Source organism: Pomacea canaliculata, linkage group LG7, assembly GCF_003073045.1.
Source record: "Pomacea canaliculata isolate SZHN2017 linkage group LG7, ASM307304v1, whole genome shotgun sequence".
In the NCBI taxonomy this organism is placed as follows: Eukaryota; Metazoa; Mollusca; class Gastropoda; order Architaenioglossa; family Ampullariidae; genus Pomacea; species Pomacea canaliculata.
Genome location: NC_037596.1, coordinates 1,191,354 through 1,214,479, shown reverse-complemented (window position 1 = coordinate 1,214,479; position 23,126 = coordinate 1,191,354). Strand labels below are relative to the sequence as shown.

The 23,126-nt window shown below is 38.9% G+C and overlaps 1 protein-coding gene across 1 annotated transcript in view; it reads left to right on the top strand.

Moving 5' to 3' along the window:
* Positions 1-21,790, top strand: part of LOC112569493 — a 37,798-nt gene extending 16,008 nt beyond the window's left edge. The window contains exons 2-5 of the mRNA XM_025247301.1: positions 12,712-12,820; positions 15,200-15,424; positions 19,583-19,699; positions 21,612-21,790. Coding sequence (XP_025103086.1) covers positions 12,769-12,820; positions 15,200-15,424; positions 19,583-19,699; positions 21,612-21,790 — 573 coding nt within the window. The 5' untranslated portion in view covers positions 12,712-12,768. The remainder of the gene's footprint in view (positions 1-12,711; positions 12,821-15,199; positions 15,425-19,582; positions 19,700-21,611) is intronic.
* Positions 21,791-23,126: the final 1,336 nt, after the last annotated feature.

The following is a 23,126-nucleotide window of genomic DNA, read 5'->3' as shown; positions in this document are numbered from 1 at the left end:
AGGGATGCTAATAAGAGGATACGGGTTTCAGATCTCTCCAATAGCCCGTTGTTGTGGAAACTCGCTCCCTTCTGAAGAGTCTGTAGTGATCTTCAGAACATGAACACTGATTTGGTTTAACTTTTTTGAATTTTCTTACTGCAGTTGGTGGTGGGGTCACCGGCTTGAGGCATTTGTGATGCGAATAGCGCTTTAAAACTATATATCTTATCATCATCGACGTGTGTGTCCAGATGTTCAGATTTTCCAAATAGTTTTGACTAAAAAACTGCTCGCCCTTCCTTGAAAGCTTGCTGCTTTATTCTGTAAGAGGTTTGTCCTTGGCCGGATCTTGGCAACTCCGCAAGACTCTTCAGTAATGTCTACAAGATCAATTCTCTAGTGGGCCGCAAAGCTCAAGACCGACTCTTGCTTCAAACGTAACAAAGATATAAAAACTAGAAGAATCTCTGTCTCAAATCTTCTTTGATTAATTTGAATTAAGAAATCGCTGAAACGTGTTTGTGTTGCTCCTCTTAATCTATCTGGCCATATAGTTTTGTGTTTTCCGCCAGTGAGCGCGTGTTGACTGTTGAACGGGGCAATCGCAGGTCACAGTTTGTTAAAGAGGAAAATAAAACATTAAAGTCGACTGTCATTGGGGACGCTGCTAACCATGGTGAGAGCTAGGCGTGTATGAGCATATGTAAAACTAGTAAAGCTTCTATATACAAATATTTGTATTACCAAGATGAATAATATTGAAGACCAAGTTTGTTTAGTCGCAGCTATGTGAAGACAGTTTTGCGTCGACCGGAGTGTCAGGTCAGGTATCTCGCGGCAGATAGCGGAGTAACCAAAAGACTGGTTGAGTATTGTATCCAGTCATAGCAGTTGTTGCAAAACGTTACCTTCAGGAGTCAGAGTCCCGGTCCCCATTTATTATCAACGATACATAAAATCCAGTTTTTGGACTGCACGGCCACGTGAGGAGCTGAATTCCATGCAGTCACGCATTTTAGCTCAGCCCTCTGTTAAAACAGTGACAAGATCAAGGATCGTTGACATGACAGGATCATGTAGATCCATAAGGGCGGAAATCGCAATATGATTCGGTCGACATACACGCCCTGGCATTGCCAGCACCAGCTTGGGATTCCAGTCTAAATGTTTTTTCGCAGAATTACATCCGTGTCCTGTTCTCCAATCTCAGAGTATGGAAGCATAATATGTTTAAAATGCGTCTGTGTCATCAGTTTATGTCATTTAGATAAACTTTAACTACGGACTCGTCGGCATACCTCCAACCCCTTATATTGGGTGGTGATGCTGTCAATGTAAACCTTTCGAGAGTTTACCAATACCTATGCATATCGTGCATTGTTCTTGATACAAGCCGTCAAGCCAAGAGAGAGACGTTAATCAAGATCTTTCTTTTGCATCCATCGTCACTTGTCATGCGAAATCTCAGATTTTAAGCTGCTCATGTCAGTTTTAGAAGTAATAAGTAGTTCTTTGCCAGTCTATTTAAAGACGTAAACATTTGAAGTCTAACGGATATTGTGTGGTTAAACCAATTTTAAGCATCGTTGTCAAACTTTTACAATTCTCATTTAAACAACTTTATGTGGTAAACAATGTTATTATGAAAGAGGACAAACATTTCCTATCGTCATCACGGTGTTGTGCTCCTTAGGTTAATCATTATACCAGAAAAAAAGTAGTATGTTTTTAAGGGCCATCGAAGCCGCATTTGTTTCCGAACGCAGTATGATAATTTGATTTCTCAATAATTTTATCAATTACATGTTGTACGTAACAGGAACAGAAAGAAATCTTCTATTTAAAATAATGTAAACTCTCATTTTTGTGCAATCTAAGACTATTGAGCCCGAATGTTTAAATATTTACTGGATTAATGCACGCATGATACATACATAAAGCACCATTGTTAATCTTCTTCATCTTCTTTTTCATCCGTAATCAAAAACCATTCTTTTATATTTTGCTCAATTGCTCATCCACATAGATTATCTCTTTGTCGTTCTTCTCATAGAATATAGAATATCAATTCATCTGTGTATACTCAACAAAAGATCGTTCAGGACTTAAGAAGAATCAAGTGGATACCTAATAGTGAACAGTAATGGTCCAAGATAGTTAGTAGAGGGACATAACCAAATTTAGTTGTGCTACGCCTGGCAAGTAAGGCGAGATGACGAGACGACAAAAATAAAGCGGGGCTGAGTTAGCGTTTCTTCATCTACAACGGCGATTGGCCTTTTGTTAATTAGTTGACTCGAGACAGTGTATTCCGTCTTCACATTGAGAGCGAAGAGTCGAAGTTAGAATAAACACCACATTTAGCGATCTCAAACAGCGTTCTTCATGCTCAGCTTCTTTAGTAAAAATAGGCGAGTGTTATCTCATCAACTAAAAAAGCTTCACAAATGTCAGTCCTTTTAATAAGTCTATTGATTTTGAAGGTGAGTCATACAATTCATGATCAAAAGTGTCAATGAATCTGTCTGTCAATATTGAGGCATCACACTTTTGAAGATTGTAAGAGTTCTTCTATCTTCGTTCTTCATTCTATAACTGAGTATAAAGTTTCATTTACATTAAAGCTTTTCCCCTGTCATAGAAGTGTGTCTAGTCCACGAAGAGTCATTTAGAAAAAAAAAACAGATAACTGATCGTCTTCCTAATTAGAGACCTTATTGGATCAGAGGTTCCACCAAATAGGACTTCTATATCAATGGAGAGGGCAGACTGAAGCAATTCCTTGGCCACTGTCCAATAAGAAATCTGACACCAACTTATCAAGGAGCCATGATGCATTACACATCATCTTCTCGACTACTGAGATCAGACACTTGTTCTTTTCTAAGGAGACTTACTTGAAAACACTGGCACCAAGGGAGCTTTCTGTTAGAAGAGGCTGTATTAAGGAGAGCATAAAATGTGAGTGATTTATGGATGTTTACTTTTTGCGAAACGGCATAGGTGTTCAAGAGTAAGCATTTTCGGCTGAACCATCCGTAGGAAGCTCTTAACAGTAGGATTGCAAAAAACTGGAGTTCCAGTTCGCAGTGCAGGCCTTGGCTGTTGTTCCTGTCCTGACCTGTGAACTGCACCGTATTCACTATGTGATTAATATCAGAAAGATCTTCCAGGCATGGTAGTTTATGACTACAAGTCCACCCTCCTGTAGGCATGTTGAGGTCTCAAGTTTTCCAAGGAGGGGGTCTAATTGAGGCCACGTCACCTTGCTAAGATCCAAAGGTGTTTGCCTATGGTCACGCAATGAGTTGAATCTATTAGATGAGCCCAGACTAGTTTTGGCACTGTACATGGGACCGAATGTTTCTGCTAAAAATGGAATGAATTTTCCTGTGAGAGATTCTATATCTGAATATTCCCCATGCTTCAGAATCAGCTCAGCAAGGTTCCATTTTTTTTGGTATGATTGCAAACTGCAAAGCATTTGCACCATCAGGTGATCTGTGCGATAGGGTGTCCTTATTTGACTTTATTGCTTTCACAGCCAAATCTTTCAAAAACGGCTTATCCATGTTTATGTCTTCATAAATAAGGCGAAGCAGAATGAGGTATTGCTCTTGCAGTGCAACATCTATATTGTTTCTCGATGTTGAATCCCACAGTTGTAATGTCTAGGGCCAGTTTCTAGCTATCACCGACAGCAATAGCGGTGACTTGCCATCAGGACATGTCATGTTGACATCAGCACCTTTACTCACCAGGGCGCTGGCGATTCCTACATCTGGCAGACAAGGTCTGAGCGACTCTCTTCACAAACAAGGTGAAGCCTCACTGAGTCAGCTCGTTGACAATCATGGAAACTCCAAGAGCACCTCAACCATGTCCATGTTCCCATGCATCGCAGCCAGTTGTACCGGCGTGTGCGCCTTTGAGTCTCGTGATTGACGTCAGCACCAAGGGAGAGATCAACCCGTTTTACTATTTTGTATTTGCAGGTCGCCAGATGTCGTAGGTTTAGCAATAGCAAGAACATGAAGAGTAGACAGTCCATTATTTACTAAGCCAGGTTTTGCTCCTTTTCGAAATAATTGCTCTTGCTGTCCAAGTTATTGTTCTTTGCTGACAAAATCAGCTGCTTGTGATTACCATGGTGATCTAAACTGTCTATGATATTTGAGTGATCTACGATGTGTTGCAGATATCAATTTATGGTTAATATTTTGTTAGCAAGTACAGAAAACAGAAAGTGAAAATGGTCTGGTCTGATCAATCTCTAAGCAGCAGGCTACACAGTTCCCTCTAAAGCCATCTAACCCCGAATCAAGTTATCTCGCTGGCAAGAATGTGCAAGATGGTGCAGCCTTTCAGGATCCGGCTCATTCAAGATAGCCCTCTCGACATCAGCTCTAGCGCCATATCCAATGTTCATACTGATAGCAAGTTTGCAATGGGCTGTTATTATTGCAATCTTTCTGCCCAACGGATGCACCGTTGGCAATATTTACTCAGCAAGCAGACTGCCTTTTAGCGGAGGGGCCTATGTGGCTATATGAACATCGTTAGTCATGGCTGACTTAGTTGTGTAAAACTAGCATACCTTCACTGTCAAGATTCTGGGTGCTATTTCCACACATCAACAGTTGCTGGACAATCAGCCAGTTGTTGCTTTTCGCAGCGAGATGCACGGCTGTGTTTCCGTTTGGACACTTTATGTCTACATCGGCGCCCTTCTCGACAAGATGGCGAACAATTGTCACTGATTTTGTTACACAGCACTGGGCCACTCTGTGAAAAACCGTGAACCCTTGACAATCCATTGTGTTGACTTCATCAAAATTGTCGAGCACTGCCTCAACGACATCGACATTTCCTGCAGCAGCTGCCTCAAGAATGAGGAAAGTGACTCGTTTGGTTAATAATCAATTATAAGGAATATTCTTAAAAAGACCTGACTACAGAAAAATGTCCTCTTTAAATGTTTTCCCTGCTGATTAGCATTCTGTGAAGAACGCTGAAACCCTCGCCGTCTAGCTCGTCCACGTCTCCACCATGGTGTCTCAGGATGTAATCAACGAAAGCTCCATTTCTCGTGCTTGGCGGAAAGCTGCAGATAGCATTATAGTCTCTACATGAAAACTGCATATTCTTTCTGCTTTCATTCATTAGAAGACTAAAAAGAGGACCACTGTGTTGTGTCTCTTTTTGGAGATTAATGAGCCTCTGAAGGACATGGAATGCGTTTCCTTATCTAGCTCCTTGGTTGTGGGGCTCCCTTGTGTAGCAAGTAGCTGACCAGTTTTCATGCTGGCCGCTACGTTTAAAATTGTGTTCCCCTTGCAGAAAGTAGGATTTCTTTGTGAAAAAGAGAAGAGCAGAGAGAAATGTATTAAGATCACTATCACGGGATGCTTCTTTGTAACTCTCGTGTGAATGAAGATAAGAAAAATCAAAAAAAAAAATGGTGAATAAAGCTGAAGCCTTCTGCATTGGCAGCGCTACGTCGACACCAGAATGCATTAGATGTTTGACTAATGTCCAGTTCTTTTGCATTGCAGCAATGGCAAGACGTGTTACCTTGCTGGACACGGAATGTGAGATCAACACCTTGCTGTAGTTCAGGAGGGTAAATTAAAAGAAGTGACCTGCTGTACTGGTCCCTCCCAGTGCCAGCCAATGTGTGCAAGACCGTGTATCCTGATCCATCTCGCCTCCAGGTCTCCTCCAAGATCGAGCAGCACTTTGAATACAGTCAGCTCTTTGATAACAGGCAGCCAGGTGAAGAGGTGAACTACCGTTCAAGTCTGTGTCGTTTATCTGACTCTTAATTGCTCGACAACCTTGGTAACCAGTAGGGGATCCATCTGGCCGCCAGTGAGAGCAAGTACATGCAAACGATAGCCAGTTATCATCCAACGAGATCTGATGCTGCGCCATGTTCGATCAACAGTTCACAAACTCCCAGTTTTTTTTCTTTTGCAGCCAAAATCATGGCCGTGTTTCCAAGACTATCACGTTTATCGAGGTCTTCACAGGATTCTACAAGTGTCTTTTAATGCTTGTTGTTTCGATTCAGAACATTTAAAATGATTATTCCCCATAATCCTTTGACCGAAATTCCGTACTTTCTCCCAACCATTGCAGTCCCCTAAATGTAACGACTTCCTACGCTTCCAATGTTCTGGCAACTAGCAGCCAGTGCAGGGCTGTGTCTCCCTCCGAATTCTTAATGCTGACGTCGGGCACCTTTCTCCAAAGAACCGGGAGAGAGTGTCGAACCTGTTGTCAGGGCACATGACAAGTCTGTGTAGGACTGACAGACATCCCTGTCAAGAAGGTTCAGGTCCGGCTTGCGGCGAGGAGGTCACAGACACTGACCACATGTTGAGTTCCGCGCCAAACTGCACTAAAGTGTTCTGTACTTCTTGCAGTGCTGTCCAGAATCTTCTGCTTTGCGTGTCTCCAAAACACAAATGAAACATCTGTTTTCAGGTAATAGCTTTCTGAGATATTCGCTCGATGCCATTAGTCTGTAACTAAGTGCAGGTTGTCTCATCTTCGAGTAAAATGTCAGCCAAACGAGAGAAAAGAAATCAGATGTCCCACTGTCACAGGTAGCCGCCTCTAACAACAGCTTCTTCTGCGACATATTTAAGAGTTGTCACTATTAGATCGTTTGAAAAAATATTTTGAGAATGTTTTTGACAAGGTCGACAATCCAGTAGCAGACGCCAGATTCTGTAAAAGGAAGGACTGTGTGACCTCAGTGGCAGTGACATCGCCCTACTAATGACATCCCTTGACCAGATCCAACGCCATCTTCAGCAGCTGAGCTGAGCAGAACCGTGATGCTCTGTGAAGAGTTCTGCATCATGTCATGTCACTGGTATTGAAATACCTGTAGGAGTCTGTAATGTGCCGCCTGAGAAAAAAAAATAAATAAATGAATAAGTTAAAAAAAAAATATGCCAGTCGTTTAATGCGTGCGCTTAAAGTAGTGTGTTTGTGTGTGAGTGATAGGATGCCGGCGTTCGCTTGTATCTTTGTACTATGTGAAATTTTTGCCTTTATGTATACTAGAGTTTAATACTGTATTAATATTTTTTATTACAAATACCGGATTAGCAGCATTCCAAAAGGTATTATTCAGTATTTATATGATTATCATTGTTTTCTAGCTATCTGTTACTAGTCACCACTTTTTAAAAAATATAGTATATAAGGTGAAGTCTTGCCGTAGCTACGAAATAGCTAGCCATCCAAGAAAGTTAATAAAAAGACTTCAGTATCTTTCTTTTTAAAAAAGCATTCATTGTTTTAAACGCAAGCTCAATAAAAAATAAATTTGATATTTTTATGACGTGGCATCACAGTCGAACAGACTTTACTCTTTCCTGCGATCAAAGAATAAGAGAAAAAGAAAAAGAAATACAAAAACGCTATCTAACGATTTACAAAACGCACTTTGTTACTACTAATAATTATAGTAATATGTGACACTTCACGGTGAAATGAGTCTTAAGGAGCAGTTCTGTGCTACAGGCCCCGAAAGGTGACAGGAGTCAATTTTGTGCAGTCTGACTTTTCTTTAAAAATGGATTTCTTGGTTATTAATCTATCATGAAAATACACTGCTATGTTAAAATAAAAGTTAGAAGTTGACTAAAAAAATAATTTTATTGTACCCTACTGCGATCCTACTGATTTCTCAGAAAAAATGACGAAATTCAAACGCTGTTTCGATACTGTTTCCCTGTTCATAACCCAATCGTGTTACACCTTGCCAGAAAGCCCACAGTCTTTACGTTCAACTTCTTTAAAGAACGATTCAAATATTAGCCAATCAAAAGATTTGTCTGCAAAAGTAAACAAATATGGTTTCAAGTCTGTCATAACAGACGACGCTGTTGACGAAATGCTGTCAGGGGCCAGCTCAATAGTTATGTGTGCATGACCATATGAACGGGTTTATCGTTTGGACTGTAACCTTTGGCAGGGAAATGGTTGATAACATTTGATTCGTGAGAATGATATTCATGTATATCATTTTCTACAGGCTCAATCATTCGATCACTCAATCAATCGGAGGAATGAAGGGTGAACGGACAGACAAAGGGTTGACTGCCGTCAGCCAGCAAACTGAGGACGGAGTGCCGTCAACCACTTGCATGTCACCAGACCTGTGTTGGAGTGTCGGCAGACTGTAAGCCAGGCCCCGAGATTCTTGTCGTGTATTGTCCCTTCGTGTGCGTGTTTTGTGTCGACTGAGGAGTGATTGGCTTCGTTGCTCGCGTCGCGTAGAAGTTTGTCTGTGTGACTGCGAGTGTGTTAGTGAGAAAGTCCCGCTACGTCCGATCGCGTTACGCGACAGTATGTCCAAAATGTTATCAAAGACCTAGTTTGCCCTATTCCATAAAGTGTGTGGAACATTGTGTGGTCTTGCTCAATAAAGGGGAAAGTGTTTATTAATTGCAAGGTAAACAAAGTGAATTGCATGAATAAACACAATATTTGGCATTAAAAGTGTACTTCTAGTGATATGTCAAAGAAAGCAGTTTTTTTTCGCTTTTCTTGTATTTCTTTAATTTGTTTAGTTTTTTTTTATATTTTAATTTCTTTTGTTTTAAAGTGTACAATTTGATTAGAATGCAATAACAGTTTTATTCCATTTCCGTTTATTTTACTAATAGGGTAAGGCACTAAAAACTGGCAAATGTTCATTGCTGTGTACTTTTTGTTACCTGAAATGGTGTACTATGCTGTATTTTATCATGATGCTAAATTCACTACAATTGGAACAATTAGAAATACCCGTTGCTAAGGAAAAACCTTGTGGAATTGAAAAACATATTTGAACCCGCTTTTCTCAAAATGTCCGCCACCATACTGTCACACTTCAAACGTTTATAACTCACTCAATGCAAGGACTAGATTAACTACTTTTTATATCAAAAGAATGTTCAGAACCTGTACCTTTTAAAAATATGCGAATTGGCAAATATCAAATTCCCGACTAAGACTCATTTCGTCGTGGAGGGTCATATATTCTTTCATCAGTTGATGACACGAAGACAAACTCCGCCATAGTTTGCGCAATGCCGTGTATTATTATCAGCAGTTTCGTCTACGAGGTAAGGAGGATAATCTGCACACCCGTATTTCTCAAAAATGTATGATTATCATTAGAAACTTATTTTTTAGCCAATGATTGAGTCGTCGTAGAAAATAAAAATACGTTATCTCGAACCTGAGGATAATGGTGTCTAATAAACATCTATTTTTTACTGCAAAACATCTTAAACAAAATCTTGTAATGTGAGTTACTTACCAGCTAGTGGAGACCTCGCAACCAGACCGGGTGTTTGTTACAGACACATAAATATCTGGACCAAAGTGGAATTTCCACTTCCTTGTTTGCTGAAAATAAAAACAAGTTGATATGTCTTTGTAGGCATTTAAAGTTTAAAGTTTCGTGATACAGCTTTTACACAGTGATGATGTTCATCATGAACTTCAGACGGTAGAATCTCTGAAGCTGCACGTAGTTCATACATGTTTACTCCGAAGTCAACACAGGTAAGTGTGTCTCTCCATTAACTAATTTTTCGTAAAAGGATTTGGAGATTCAGTACTAAAAATAGCTGTACACGAGGACTGTGCCAATGAATTAGTTAATCGGTAAACCCCGAACTCTGACGCAGGATGAAAGCCTTTGAAGAAACATCTATAAATAACATTACTTGGTGCTTTTAGAACATATATATATATCAATGACCACATGATAATTAAATGTCTGTAGAGATTTGACTGAACGTATGTTTATAAGAAAGTATAATAAATAAATACATATTAGATCATTTTAAATGCATTAATACAGTAAGAGCACAAGTTTGCAGAAGGGAAATAAACACTGCATCGCAAGTAGTTTTTACCTGTTATCTCCTCTCCTTTTCTGAACCTGTCAAATTTTACGTCTTAGGATAGATGGACAAAATAATAGTTATACCTCCTTCTAGTGTCGGGATTTATTCATAAATATTCTGCATCAATCTGATGAGAAAAAAATCATGATAGTGATGCTCAGCACAAAAATCAAATAAAGTCGTAGTAGAGTGAATATATTACCATGGACATAAAATCGAGCTCACAAAAAATAAAAGTTGCACAAAACTTTTTTTCCCCTTTGGTTCTACGGAAATTGTATTTGTGACAGAATTATTTTATAAATAAATTCTATGCATATAAAATACTGCTTTATTTTGTGCTCCATAAAATGTGTATTATTTGTTAATACAAATATTACACTGACCACAAATCCTTGTCAGGAGAGTTAACCTGTAAGCCCATGCTACGCCTGCCTTTTTGTTAAATGGTTTATCAAGACTGTAAAGCATAACATATATATTAACTGATATATTAGCTAAAGCTAAAGGTAACAGTTAAAAAAGGTGTCTAGTGCTTACACATTATAAGAGACTAGAATATGCGATTGGGAGAAAAATGACAATGTTCATTGTATACCTTTGTATTTCATACAGTTTGTGTTAATTTCGAAGTGTATGATTACAAAATATAAAACTGTTTCTCACACTTTGCATTAATTTTCCAAAATTTTAGTCTGTTCAGAAAGCAATGTGGTTGTCTTGTTGCTTTCGCCAGAATGAACAAGACGAACACAAAAGTTTTGTAATCGCCGCGCCACTGTTCCACAGATAGTGAGAAAGCAGACGACAAATTTCAAGCATGGCTCAATAAGTTCATTTCAGGCCAGGCACCGGTCGAAAAATTGTCAAAAATTTTTCATTTTGGCCATTTGAGATGACTTCATATTGTCAAAGTTTATATTTTTTTCTATTCACTCACCAAGGGGTTTTTCATAGAGCAATCTAGAAAAATGTCTATTTTGTCAATGAAAACATCTACTTCTATCCTATTTACTTTTCCCGAGCGCAGAATTATCGAGAATAGAGAATGTTTGAGACATAGCAACACACCTCGCCACGTGGGCAACTGTGTCACATCGTATATCGGTCGAAAGGTCAAGACGTGAATTTTCAAACAAAGGCTGTGTCAGAACCCTTAGAAGGCCCCACGCTATGATACAAGCTCTTTTCTAGAAGACACAAAGGGTCGGAAACTTCCTTATATGGGCGCTTGCGTAACATACTTTGCATATAGCCAATCAGAATTCACTAATGCCGACCTAGACGGGGTCATAGGTCACACGAACACGCTTCGGAAATGTCCAGGTATCCCGCAATGTATTTGTCATGGCCTCCGGATGTAAACAAATGGCGACAGCAACTCAAAGCTAGTTCTGTGATATTTTCTTTCTAAGACATTAACGTTGATATTAAATGTTCATTGTGCCTGTCAGAAGCTTCAACTTCGAAGTTAATTACTAATAGTAAAGAAATAGGGTTAGAGTGTGTGTGTGTGCTTTGCCCTTTAGTTTTAAAATTCTTGACTATAGTTCATTTGAATCCATTATTGCACTTGGTATGTTTCTTCCTCCAATCGTATTTGTGCTCTTAGCATTTGATTTTACAAACATTTTGGTAAATTCTTCAAAAATAATATGATGAATCACTTGCATATGATTGTATATTTATATTCCTTCCTTCTTCTTCTTCTTTCCTATACGCCCCCAGTGGAGCATAGGGCCGCAACCACACGCCGCCATCGGACCCTGTCCTGGGCGTCCCTTTCCAGCTGGCACCATGTCATGCCAGCTGTCTCTGCCTCTCTGTGGACTGATCTCCTCCACGTCTGTCTGGATATTCACACCTATATTCCTTCCAGGCTAATATTTTAGTTTTTTTAAAAAGAAATGAAAAGTTATCGATGGCTGGCATTGTCCTTAAGAGAATGACACCAAAACATTCTTAAAAAATAGTGAGAGTAAAAATAATGTCCTTCAGATTCGTAGAGAGAAAATTTCCACTCATATATTTAGAAGTGCAAGGTGATTGTATTGACAACCTTTTGTGACGTGGAACATCATTATTTTTAATGACTAAAACTTGGGTCTAATTGAATTTATATGAGCGAGAACACTCCTTTTTTGTGTCTGTAAGTCTTTAGTTCATAGACAGGGCCTCTGAAACGGAGAAACGTGTAAAGGTCAGATAGAGTTGAGAAGTAATGGACTTGTGTTAAAGTATCCGTGACACCTATATAAAACATATAAAAAGAAGGAGAAAGTTCAAGAAGTACACATTCCTTCATCGTTTATATTATCGTACGTGAACAATGGTTGATGATGAGAAGAACTGCTGGAAATGCATGACATAAAGGTATAGAATAAAAAGAAAAGGAACATATATTTTGAGATGCTGACGTATGCAGTATTTTTGGCACCATCTGCTTTAGCCACATCATATTGTCATAGCCTGTCTTTGCACTAACAAATATAATGCAAGTGAATTTTCATTTGATACGAGCTCTGGACACTTATGCCATCGTCTTTTTTACTACTGCAATTATTTTCGATGCTGCTGCACTCAGAAAAATAATGTGAAAATATCCGGGAAGAGTATGTTTTCATATAGCTAATAATATTTTTAATTTTCTTTCTAATTTATACAAAAACCATCTGCGTGATTTTCTTGTCAAATGCAATAGAAATATTGATAAAGTCAAATTTGAAAATGATCCAGGAAGAGTATGTTTTTTATGTCAAAAAATCTTTTTAATGAAATATCGTTATATGAAATATATTCGTTATCACAGACTGTCTTTAGAAAGTTTCCACAAGTGGAGCCGCTGGCGTCGAGTGGGAGCAACAGGATGTGGCCTCTCGTCTTTCTGCTCTGCTTCATTCAAGGTTTTGGTGTTCAAGGTAACAGTGATTGTAATGTACATTAAGAATACACAAAAACATTTACAGTACACAGACAGAAATATCTTTGTCAAGAATAAAACAGAAGATTAGTAAAATACAAAAGACTAGAAAAAGATAAATAATTAATGCAACAAAATTTTTGGTGTGTTTTATATTTCTAGAGCAAACGATGTTATCCTCTATGTTAGGACAGGAACGTCTGAAGCTGTAACAATAACAATAACAATAACAATAAAAATAACAACCAACTTTATTAGTGCCAATGGGCAATTTAAATGGGATGTGTGCTCTGTTTTCATTATATATAGTGTATATATATATATATTAAAAAATAAATAAATAAAAAACATTCCCATGCATACCTACACATCACACGCTGACAGTTCATCTACAATGGAGAAGCTGGACTGCTGATGGCACAAAAGATTTAAGATGCCTATTGCTTTTGCATAGTGGCATTGCATAGCGTTTACCTGAAGTTAATAAAACAAATTCCCCGCTAACACATGTTCAGGTATGGATAGAATGCGGGAAGCTTTCCTAACTAGTTGTTGATCACAGAAGAAAGTCAAGTCCCTCTGTTTGATACCAATTATATTGGAACAGATGTGAACAATGCTATTGAAACTATTCCATCATGGACAGATTACGAAACAAGCAAGCAAACGAAAAGGATAAAAGACTCAATAAAAGACTGGTAGAAACGGGCTAAAATTGCTTGGCTGACTGAAAAACTAAGTTCCGCAAAAGGTACATTGTCTGCTGGCCACGTTTGACAATGTGTTCAGTGTTCAGAGTCCATTTAAGCTGGCAATCAAAAACAGTTCTCAGTTTCATACGCTTAAACAGTGCGGTGAGTCTCTCTCTATCTCCATAACTCTTTTTTATAACCTATTGTTTGTTTGGTTGCTTTTGTTCTTAAAAACAATTTAAATATTTATAAAGTCACATGGCAACAAATCTTTGTTCTGATTAGTATATATGTATTGGTGATCCCTGTCGCGTACCGCGGTCGGGCGTCGCAAGACTCGCTCTCTCGCAGACACAGTCGATCGCAATCACACAGACTTCCATGTGCCCGCCGCGAGCAGCGAAGCCAATCATTCCTCAGGTGAAAAGTACAAAGTAAACAAACCGGAACAGAGTCAATATCCTGACAAAAAAAAAAAAAAAAAAAAAAAGAAAAAAAAAATCCCATCATACACAAACATTTAGATACATCCTCCAGTCAAACGAAGGGACCAGCGCGACACTGAATGTTCAGTATAACACAGCCTATCCACCTCACTGAACACTGCATGAGCTGAGCTGACGTCACCACGTCCAGTAACCACGTCACACCCTAGCCTATAGCTTTGCGGCCTGGCGATTACGCAGTCCTTCCTCACGACGACTTGTTCGATGCAACGCGATGCTGACGTCACCGCGTCACTACCAGTGCCGGTTCGACCCCTGTCTTCCAACACATAGTCTCCTTAGAACTGTGGATTACCCGCTCTTTGTACGTAATACCCCCCCCTTCCCGCCTCCATATCTTACGTCAGTAGCAGTGACGTCAGACCTTGCGACGAGCAAGCGACGCGCGATAATCACAAACTGTCTTTACAACATTTCTACACATACAGTCGCTGTCGGTTGTTAAGTCAGCGGAATGTGGCGTTTCGTCTTTGTGCTCCTGCTTCTTGGAGGTTGTGGTGCCCATGGTAAGCGGTGGTTGTGATGTACATTAAGAAAACACAAAACACTTACAGTACACCAAGCAGAATATTTCTGTCAGGAACAAAATTGGGGGTGAGGGAAAAATAGAAAAGATAGATAATGAATGTAAGACTCATTTTTAATTGATTTCGTTTTTTGGTGGAAGTTTATTGTGTATACATTGAAGATACCTGATGCGGCTACACACTCCAATGTCTATGTCATCCTCTATGTTAGGAGGGGAACGGCTGACTTTTAAAGAGACTTTTAGCATATTGTTTGGTGTGTTTTATTTCTCTATCGTACGTGCACAATGGTTGATGATGAGAACAACTGCTGGAAATGCATGACATAAAAATATAGAATAAAAAGAATAAAAAGAAAAGGAACATATATTTTGAGATCTGAAGCACTTATGCCACCGTATGTACATTGCTAATACACAAAACACTTACAGTACACAAGCAGAAATATCTTTATCAAGAGTAAAACAGAAGATTAGAAAAATAAAAATAATTAATATAACGAAATTGTTGGTGTGTTTTATATTTCTAGAGCAAACGATGTTATCCTCTGTGTTAGAAGGGGAACTTGTGAAACTATGCACTTGAACAGTAAATGGAACGATATGAAAAGAGGGATTTTTCACATATTCGTCTGTGTGTTTCATTTCTCTAGGGGCCAGATGGGAGATTATAATTCATACATCTGACAAAGAAGGCGCGGGTACAGACTCCGATATCTTTCTTACTCTCCATGGATCTCGCGGATCTTCCGCAGAAATAAATTTAGGCAATACTTACAACAACTACAACAACTACTTTGAGAGAAATCAGGAGGACAGATTCTTTGTTACAACTGACGACATTGGTGAAGTGTGCTCACTGACCATTAGGTCTGCCGGTAATTACAATTGGCATGAATGGCATCTCCGAGAGGTAAAGTATAACTTTAAAATCCATTCTATGCCATAAATGCTAATAAAAAAACCGAATTGTTGTGCTTGGATCAAATAGTCAACTCATATAGCTGTCAATAGCACCATAGCATCTGGTCACTGTGCCACGTTCATGTTTTATAAATGTCATAAGACTGTTCTCTTTTAACCTGAAAAAACACAACAGTTACAGGAATAATAAGAAGTTAATTTTGTAGTGTATTCTTTAGCCACTAAGAGGCTTCTATTGAAGATGCTAAGACACCAAGATATAAATAATATTTAATTTCGTAATTATGTGATCCATCCGTTGCGATACAAACATCTCAGACAGCACAAAAGGTTGGACCAATGTGGTTCCAGCGCTTGTAGGTACTGGCCATCTTGGCCACTGAGAGCTAGCCTCAAGCCAGGATGGAAACGATACAGCGGCCAGTAAGAAACTCCCGCTACATGGCTGTCACCATGGTAACACACCGTCTGCAGGTAGCCAATGATGGCTCGCAGTTGCCTTGCGTGAACAAACTGGAAACAACTTGCTGATTATTTTATCTTCTCATTAACATTTACTAGATTACTTTTGCCTGCCAAATTCTTTCCCTACTAAAAACTTGGAACTCAAGTACTCTATAATTAGACTTCTTAATTCCTCAGGAAATTTCACCACATAGACCACACAAATAGTGGCCTACTAAAGATTGATTTCGTATAGGCCACGTAAACATTAACACTGCCTTCAACAAATTACCTGAGGTAGAAACATTCATATACAACTTCGGAACCCCCTTCCACATCTTTGCCCTGTCTGAAGCCCGGGTTACGGAACTTGTCTCCCTTAACGACATCGCTATTCCCGGGTACACACTGGAACGTCGGCACCCAGAACGCAAACATGAAACTGGTTTAGTCACCTACATCAGCACAGCATTCAACACAAAGTGGCTGCACCACCTAGAAAAATACAACGTAGAGTCAATCTGGCTAGAAGTAAAGCTGAAAAATACGGCTCCACTTCTTATTGGATTCCTTTATAGAAACCCTTACGAACGAGCCGAGTGGACGGACCACTTCAGCTCCTAGTCAGATGCCGTGCTCCTTGAATCCAAAGAGCATATGCTGCTAGGGACTTCAACATCGATCTCCTAAAACCGAATAAGCAATGGATAGAGAGGATCAGCCTAGCGAACCTCACCCAGTTAGTTACCACCCCAACAAGGGTCACTAGCACATCCCAGACACTCATTGACCATATCTATGTCAGCAACCAACATAACATACTTGAAGTCTTTGTACCCACGACAGGCTGCAGCGACCACTTCCCCGTTTGCCTGACGTGGCACAAAAATGGGACCAAAGTTCCCAGAAACTCACACAAAACAATCACCTACCTCTCCTTTAAAACCTTTGAAGAAACTAAATTTCTAGCTGATCTGTACAACGCTCCCCTAAACAAAATAAACGATATCACAGAAGCAGATGAAGCCATAACCTACTGGCACAACCAACATCTAGCAATATACAATAAACATGTACCGCTGCAAACCAAACGTGTTAAACACCACATCAAACCTGCTTGGTTCGACCTTAAGCTCCAAGCCGCAATTAATGTAAGAGACAAACTTAAAAGGAGGGGCCAAGAAGCGGAATTCAAAAAGCAAAGAAGTATTGTCACCGCTATGAAATGAAGCAAGATGAAAAACTACTTTAGCAAACTCATAGAATGCAAACAGAACACCAAACTGATCTGGAAAGCCATCAATCAGCTAACCAACAAGTCAAGAAAAACCAGTCCCACAACTACAATACCCCCTAACACACTGAACGCACATTTTGCAGGAATAGGTACTAGGGTAGTCTTAAATGACAAGTCACACGAAAACAAACTACACAAATTACAAAGCTTCTGTAACTCAAAGCACATTGAAATGGCTCTCTCCATTCCCCCAATGACTATATTGGATGTATATCAAGCACTTACCAAACTTAAAGATACTAACACCAAAGGTCCAGACAGCATCAACAACAAAATCCTAAAGCTCTCAGCACCGGCCATTACTGAAAGCCTGACTTATCTGTATAACCTCTGCATTGATAAATCTTACTTTCCAACACACCTTAAACAAGCAAAAGTAATCCCAATTCACAAATCAGGTGATCAAAGTGACCCTACAAATTATCGTCCAATCTCAATTCTATCACCTCTCTCAAAACCCTTAGAAAAACACATCCACAAGCACCTACAAGAGCACCTTCTAAGGTATGAACTCCTCCATACAAACCAATCCGGCTTTAGGCCTCGTCACTCTTGCCACACTGCACTTACATCTATGGTGGAACAATGGCTAAGTAATACTAATGATAATCTTTTCTCTGCCGCATTATTTGTTGAGCTTGCCAAAGCCTTTGATGTTATAAATCACAATCTGCTTATCAGAAAACTAACTCTCTACAAATTAAGTACCAGTAGCACCGAACTCCTTATCTCCTTTCTCGACAATCGAACTCAGAGAGTTGCTGTAAACAACCAACTGTCTGATCCCCTTAAGTAAAAACATCTCCAAGAAAGTCTACCAGCTGTCCAGAATCAAACATTTCCTTGACACTCACACAAGAAAACTCTTCTATACCACCCACATCCAGTCAGTCATTGACTATGCCTCCACCCTCTGAGACTCCGCTAGTGGATCCTCCATGAAACCTCTAGCTAGTGTTCAGAGGCGAGCAATCAAAGCCGTCCTGCTAAAACCGAAATTAGACCCACGTGACTTCACCTCTCTAGGCGTCCTTCCTCTTAAAAACAGACTCAAATGTAACAAATGCATCTTCATCTATAAAATACTGACGGGCAAACTATCGCCAAGACTCTCTCTCTTATTTTCCTCCAATAACTCTAGAACCTTCCCAAAACTGAATATCCCCTTTCCTAGACTGGACCTCTTCAAATCAAGTCTGCAATTCTCAGGGAGCACGCTATGGAACAGCCTCTTTCTCCATCTCAAGCAATTGCACTCCCTGAACTGCTTTCGACGCCATCTATCTAAACACTTCCAAGATATATAGATGAGGCCTCTAGATTCCTACCAACTCCACGAGACCTTGTGAATATATGCAAATCTCCTCTTTAACCATCGCCTTGTACATATCCACCCTTCTCTATGCTTACTATTTTTTATACTTAATGCTCAATTACTTTATTTATGTAGTTTAAATTTATATAATTTCCTTCCCTGTAAAGGGCGAGGGCTAAATGGAAAAAAGCGCTCAGTTGCTTATTTTACCCCTCGTAAATAAAGAATTGTAATTGACATATATATATATATATGTCGGCACACTACACGACTAATCTGAGCTTCCAGCACGATGATAATATATACATATAAATACATATGTCTAAGACTGCGCCCTAGAGCTTTAATGGTAGCCAAGCTTAGTCGTGTATTTTTCCATACTAGGCCAAAATATTTTGACACGATTGTACCATGATAAAAGAAAAGTTGTAGTCGACATGGCTCAACATTCCAACAATATTTCTCTAAGATTTATTTCATTTAAGTGGAAACATTTCTTGAATTAGATCGCAGCCTTTACGGTAGATATCACAACTGATTACCACGGACAACGTTGTTTACTGTTTAGATTAACATAAATTTTGCAAATTTATTAACATTTATAGTTCATTTGTTAAGTTTAATATATTCTGAACTAAGCATTACACATGCGGGAAGTCCCCCAAGGAATTTGCAGTTAAAGACTACTTTGCCTAAACCTAATGGCAGCAGGCAGACAATATTTCCAATGGCACCTGGCACACCGACTGTTATTTTACCTGGTTATCACTTTAGTAATACTACATCCTTTAGGATAAAGACAAGAAAGTTCAATGCTTTGTATTAGCCTTTACGAGAAAATTTCTTAGTATTCATTCGCAAAATGCGTATTTTATGCTATTTTGTCACGTTTGTACTTTTTGCAAATGTAAATCTCAATGATACAGAAAAGAGAATTCTCAACGTTTCTTAAGACATTAAATGTCTTATTGATTTCTGAGGATGATTACACATTTGTCGCTAAGCTCGTATCTCCCATACATATACCAGGTTTTTCTTCTTTTCTGTTGCTCACAGATTTTGGTTCAGGGAAGAATAATGCAGAGGTTTTGGTGCGACTGCTTGTTATCAAGGAAAACTGGAAATCAGAAGGAAATCTATCCCGATGTCCCATGCTCCAGGCTGCAGTAAAAAGTATATCCTAGTTACCTATCCGAGTATATCAGAAATATATTATGTTTACACTCTTTGTTGAAACGACAAAATTTGTTGCTATGTGTGTTTCAAACCCGGTATATTGTACATCTTGCAGAATAGTGTAGAACTCTAAACTAATTTCTGCGTGAGTAAAATAGATATCGGAGTCGGAGTATATTTCCGCGTCTTGTATGTCCGATGTACGAATTATAATCTCCCAATCGACACCTAGGGAAATAAAACACACCAAAGAATATGCTAAAAGTCCCTCTTTCCATATCGTTTCATTTACTGTTCAAGGGTACAGCTTCAGATAGAGGATAACATTGTTTGCTCTAGAAATATAAAACACACTAACAAATTCGTTGCATGAAGTATTTATCTTTTTCTAGTCTTTTGTATTTTTCTAATCTTCTGTTTTATTCTTAATAAAAATATTTCTGTCTGTGTACTTATCCGTTTCCCACCATTTTTGGGGTGTTTTGTTTCTTTTTTACAGGAATAACTCGTTAGTCCCTTACCCAACCCCTGTAACCCTACAGTATATAAGTGTGCAAACCTAAATCTACAGTATATACTTGCTGAGCTACACTGCTATTTAAAACTAAGACAAAACTATTGCTCTCTTCAAAATAATGTTCTTTTTACTGTAAAAAGAATAATAGAAAAAATTGTTTGAATTATCCAACTTCTAAATCACTTTATCGAAGCTGATTTTCATCACACACACATCAATTTCCCAGTTTGTACTCTCTTCATCTTAGGGCAAGCAGTGTGGCACTGCTGATAGGGACAGTCCACTTTCCCAAAGAATCGGTTTCCATCCATTGGTCCATAGTGCAATGCTTGTAGAAGTAAGAGGCCTTCTGGGATGCAACATTTTGAATTCAGGGTCAGCAAAACACTTTATTGATAGTAATAAGTGAGAGACCATACAACTAAATCACAATAGGATTTTCCTGTAAGGAAATGTGAACCTGTACCTGGGTAAAATAACTGTGTCATGCTTAGTTTAAAGCTTCCATTGTTAACAATGCACAGTTTTTGTTAACTACTAACAAGGCTGGCTGGTTTACAGCAGGTATATGACAAACACTGTATGTTGAAGGCTGTTCTTTTTCCAGTGTTCATCTTAAACCACAAGGAGGATTTGTGTTGGACATGAGTTTTCTTATCTAACAGCTTTGCTTGATTGGATATAAAAGAAACATCAATATTTCTACAATGATCATGAATAAAATCTTCACCCTTATTAACTAATGACAGTTCTCTCTGGACTGTACCTACAGATAGGCAAAATGAACCAGATGTTATATGTTTTTATATTTATAAGAATGACATGGACATACAACAACTAAGTTGGCTCCTAGCACATGACAACCTCCACAATCCTTACAATTATCTTTAACAATATTCAAAATTTCTATCACAACCTTTACGAATAACTTTAAAATATTTACAAGTATCCCTTACAATTTACAAACATATTTTGCAATGAAAAGGTTTTTTTTTTTAGCCAGTCACGTGGGAACCTTTGGACACCACAGACTGAATGTGACAAACCCTGACAGTCCACTGCCTTGATTTAGCGAGAAACTAATCAGCTTAGAAACTTTGAAATAATAATAACTCTTCCAAATTAGATATTAGTCTCTGTCAATAGTTGTGTGTGTTGTCCATGTGCGGAGTAGTTGGCTCTAACAGCACAAGGAATAATGTGACCTCCCCCCCCACACACACACGCCCCGACTTCCACACACACCTCGAAACACACACAAACACACAAACACACACACACACATACACCCCGACACACACACACATATACAAGTGTCACACAGAGTGCATTTCTGTTTGTTGTTAATACGTTTATCTTTTGATAGTCTATTTGTACAAATTTCATTCCCAGTCCTCAGTTTTCTTCCCAGTCTGCTGTCTTGGACCCTGTGGCAGAAGAAATTCTCTGGACACCACAGTCTAGAAGAAAATAATCACCCGTCGATTTCTGAGTTTTATCTTTTACAGAAAACTTATCAGTTAGAAGCAACCCGTCTCCATATGTTGACATTAAAGTTGACAGATTTATAAAAGAACACAGGCTTTTGTTTTTGTTGTTGTTGTCGTCGTTGTTTTTGGGTTTCATTTGGGGGGGGGTTAACTACAGAAGACTTGAGTTAAAAGAATATTTTTGAAAAGAAAAAAAAATTCACAGATGTAGACTGTGAAAACTAGAACGACTACAGTCGGAAGTTTTAGTCTGTGGTGTACATGGCTGGTTCAATAAACTCAGTGCAATACCAACAATACAAGTTGCTTTAACAATTCCCCATGTAACATGGTGGTTGGTGCCTGGTAAGGTCACTTCCTCTTTATGGATGTTAAATCTCCTCGAGCTTCATCTCCATCTCTTCCGGTCTGTTGAGGCTGTTGTCAGTCTGTGTGTATGTATATGTGCTTGCGCACTAACGTGTGCTTGTGTATCAACGTGTGTGTATACACTTGCACTGCCTGGCGCCTTATTTATATCTATATATAAGTACTTTAGTGTTTGTAAATATTTGTTTGTGTTCGAATAAAAGAGGAAGGAGAGAAGAAAGGGGGACGCTAGAGTAACGAACTAACATGTTCCTGAGGAGTTTCTGTAAAGTTGTGTTTACTGACATTAGTCTGGGAAAACCATCTCAACTGTAAATTAAACCATTCCGCAGGATGTCTTGGATACAAAGACTTCGTGAAATTCTATCATGTCAACAATATAAACAACTATTAATTAAATCATGTTACAAACTCTGTTCACTTCTGTCTTTACTTGCAGTCAGCTGTCACTGGCTCCAGTCAGCTTTTTTTTTATCTCGGTGTGTGTCTGTCGAACAGGCATCCCTGTTATTTAGTTTAACTGATTACATCCTAAGACAAAGACCACATTACCAATCTCAAATGCATATGCAGAAGAAAAAACTTATACCGTATACTTCCCATATATTTAGTTTATTTCAATATTATGTATTCGTAAATACAGCGACGATGACAACGACGACGATGACAATATATGATAAAATGTTGCAACTACACTAATGCTTGATGGCTGATGTCGACACTCATCCTGCTCTCGTAGTCGGATGTAAGAGCCACTCCCTTGTTCGTGATGGGATGTTGATAGTAAAATTCATAGTTAACATTTGTTGGAATTCTTCGTGCCGGATCTCACAAACTCAGTCACACCCAGACATAATTATGGATTAATAAAAAAAAAATCAGCGATAGACTGTGAGCATTGTAAGAGCCGTTTGAGTCAAGTACAATGTACAATGTTAAATGCATTTTAGTGTCCACCGCGTTACATTCGTCACGTGGGCGACAGTTATGTCCTACACGATGTTCACATGACGGCAGCGCCACCGCCAGATATTCTTGCCTCACTCTG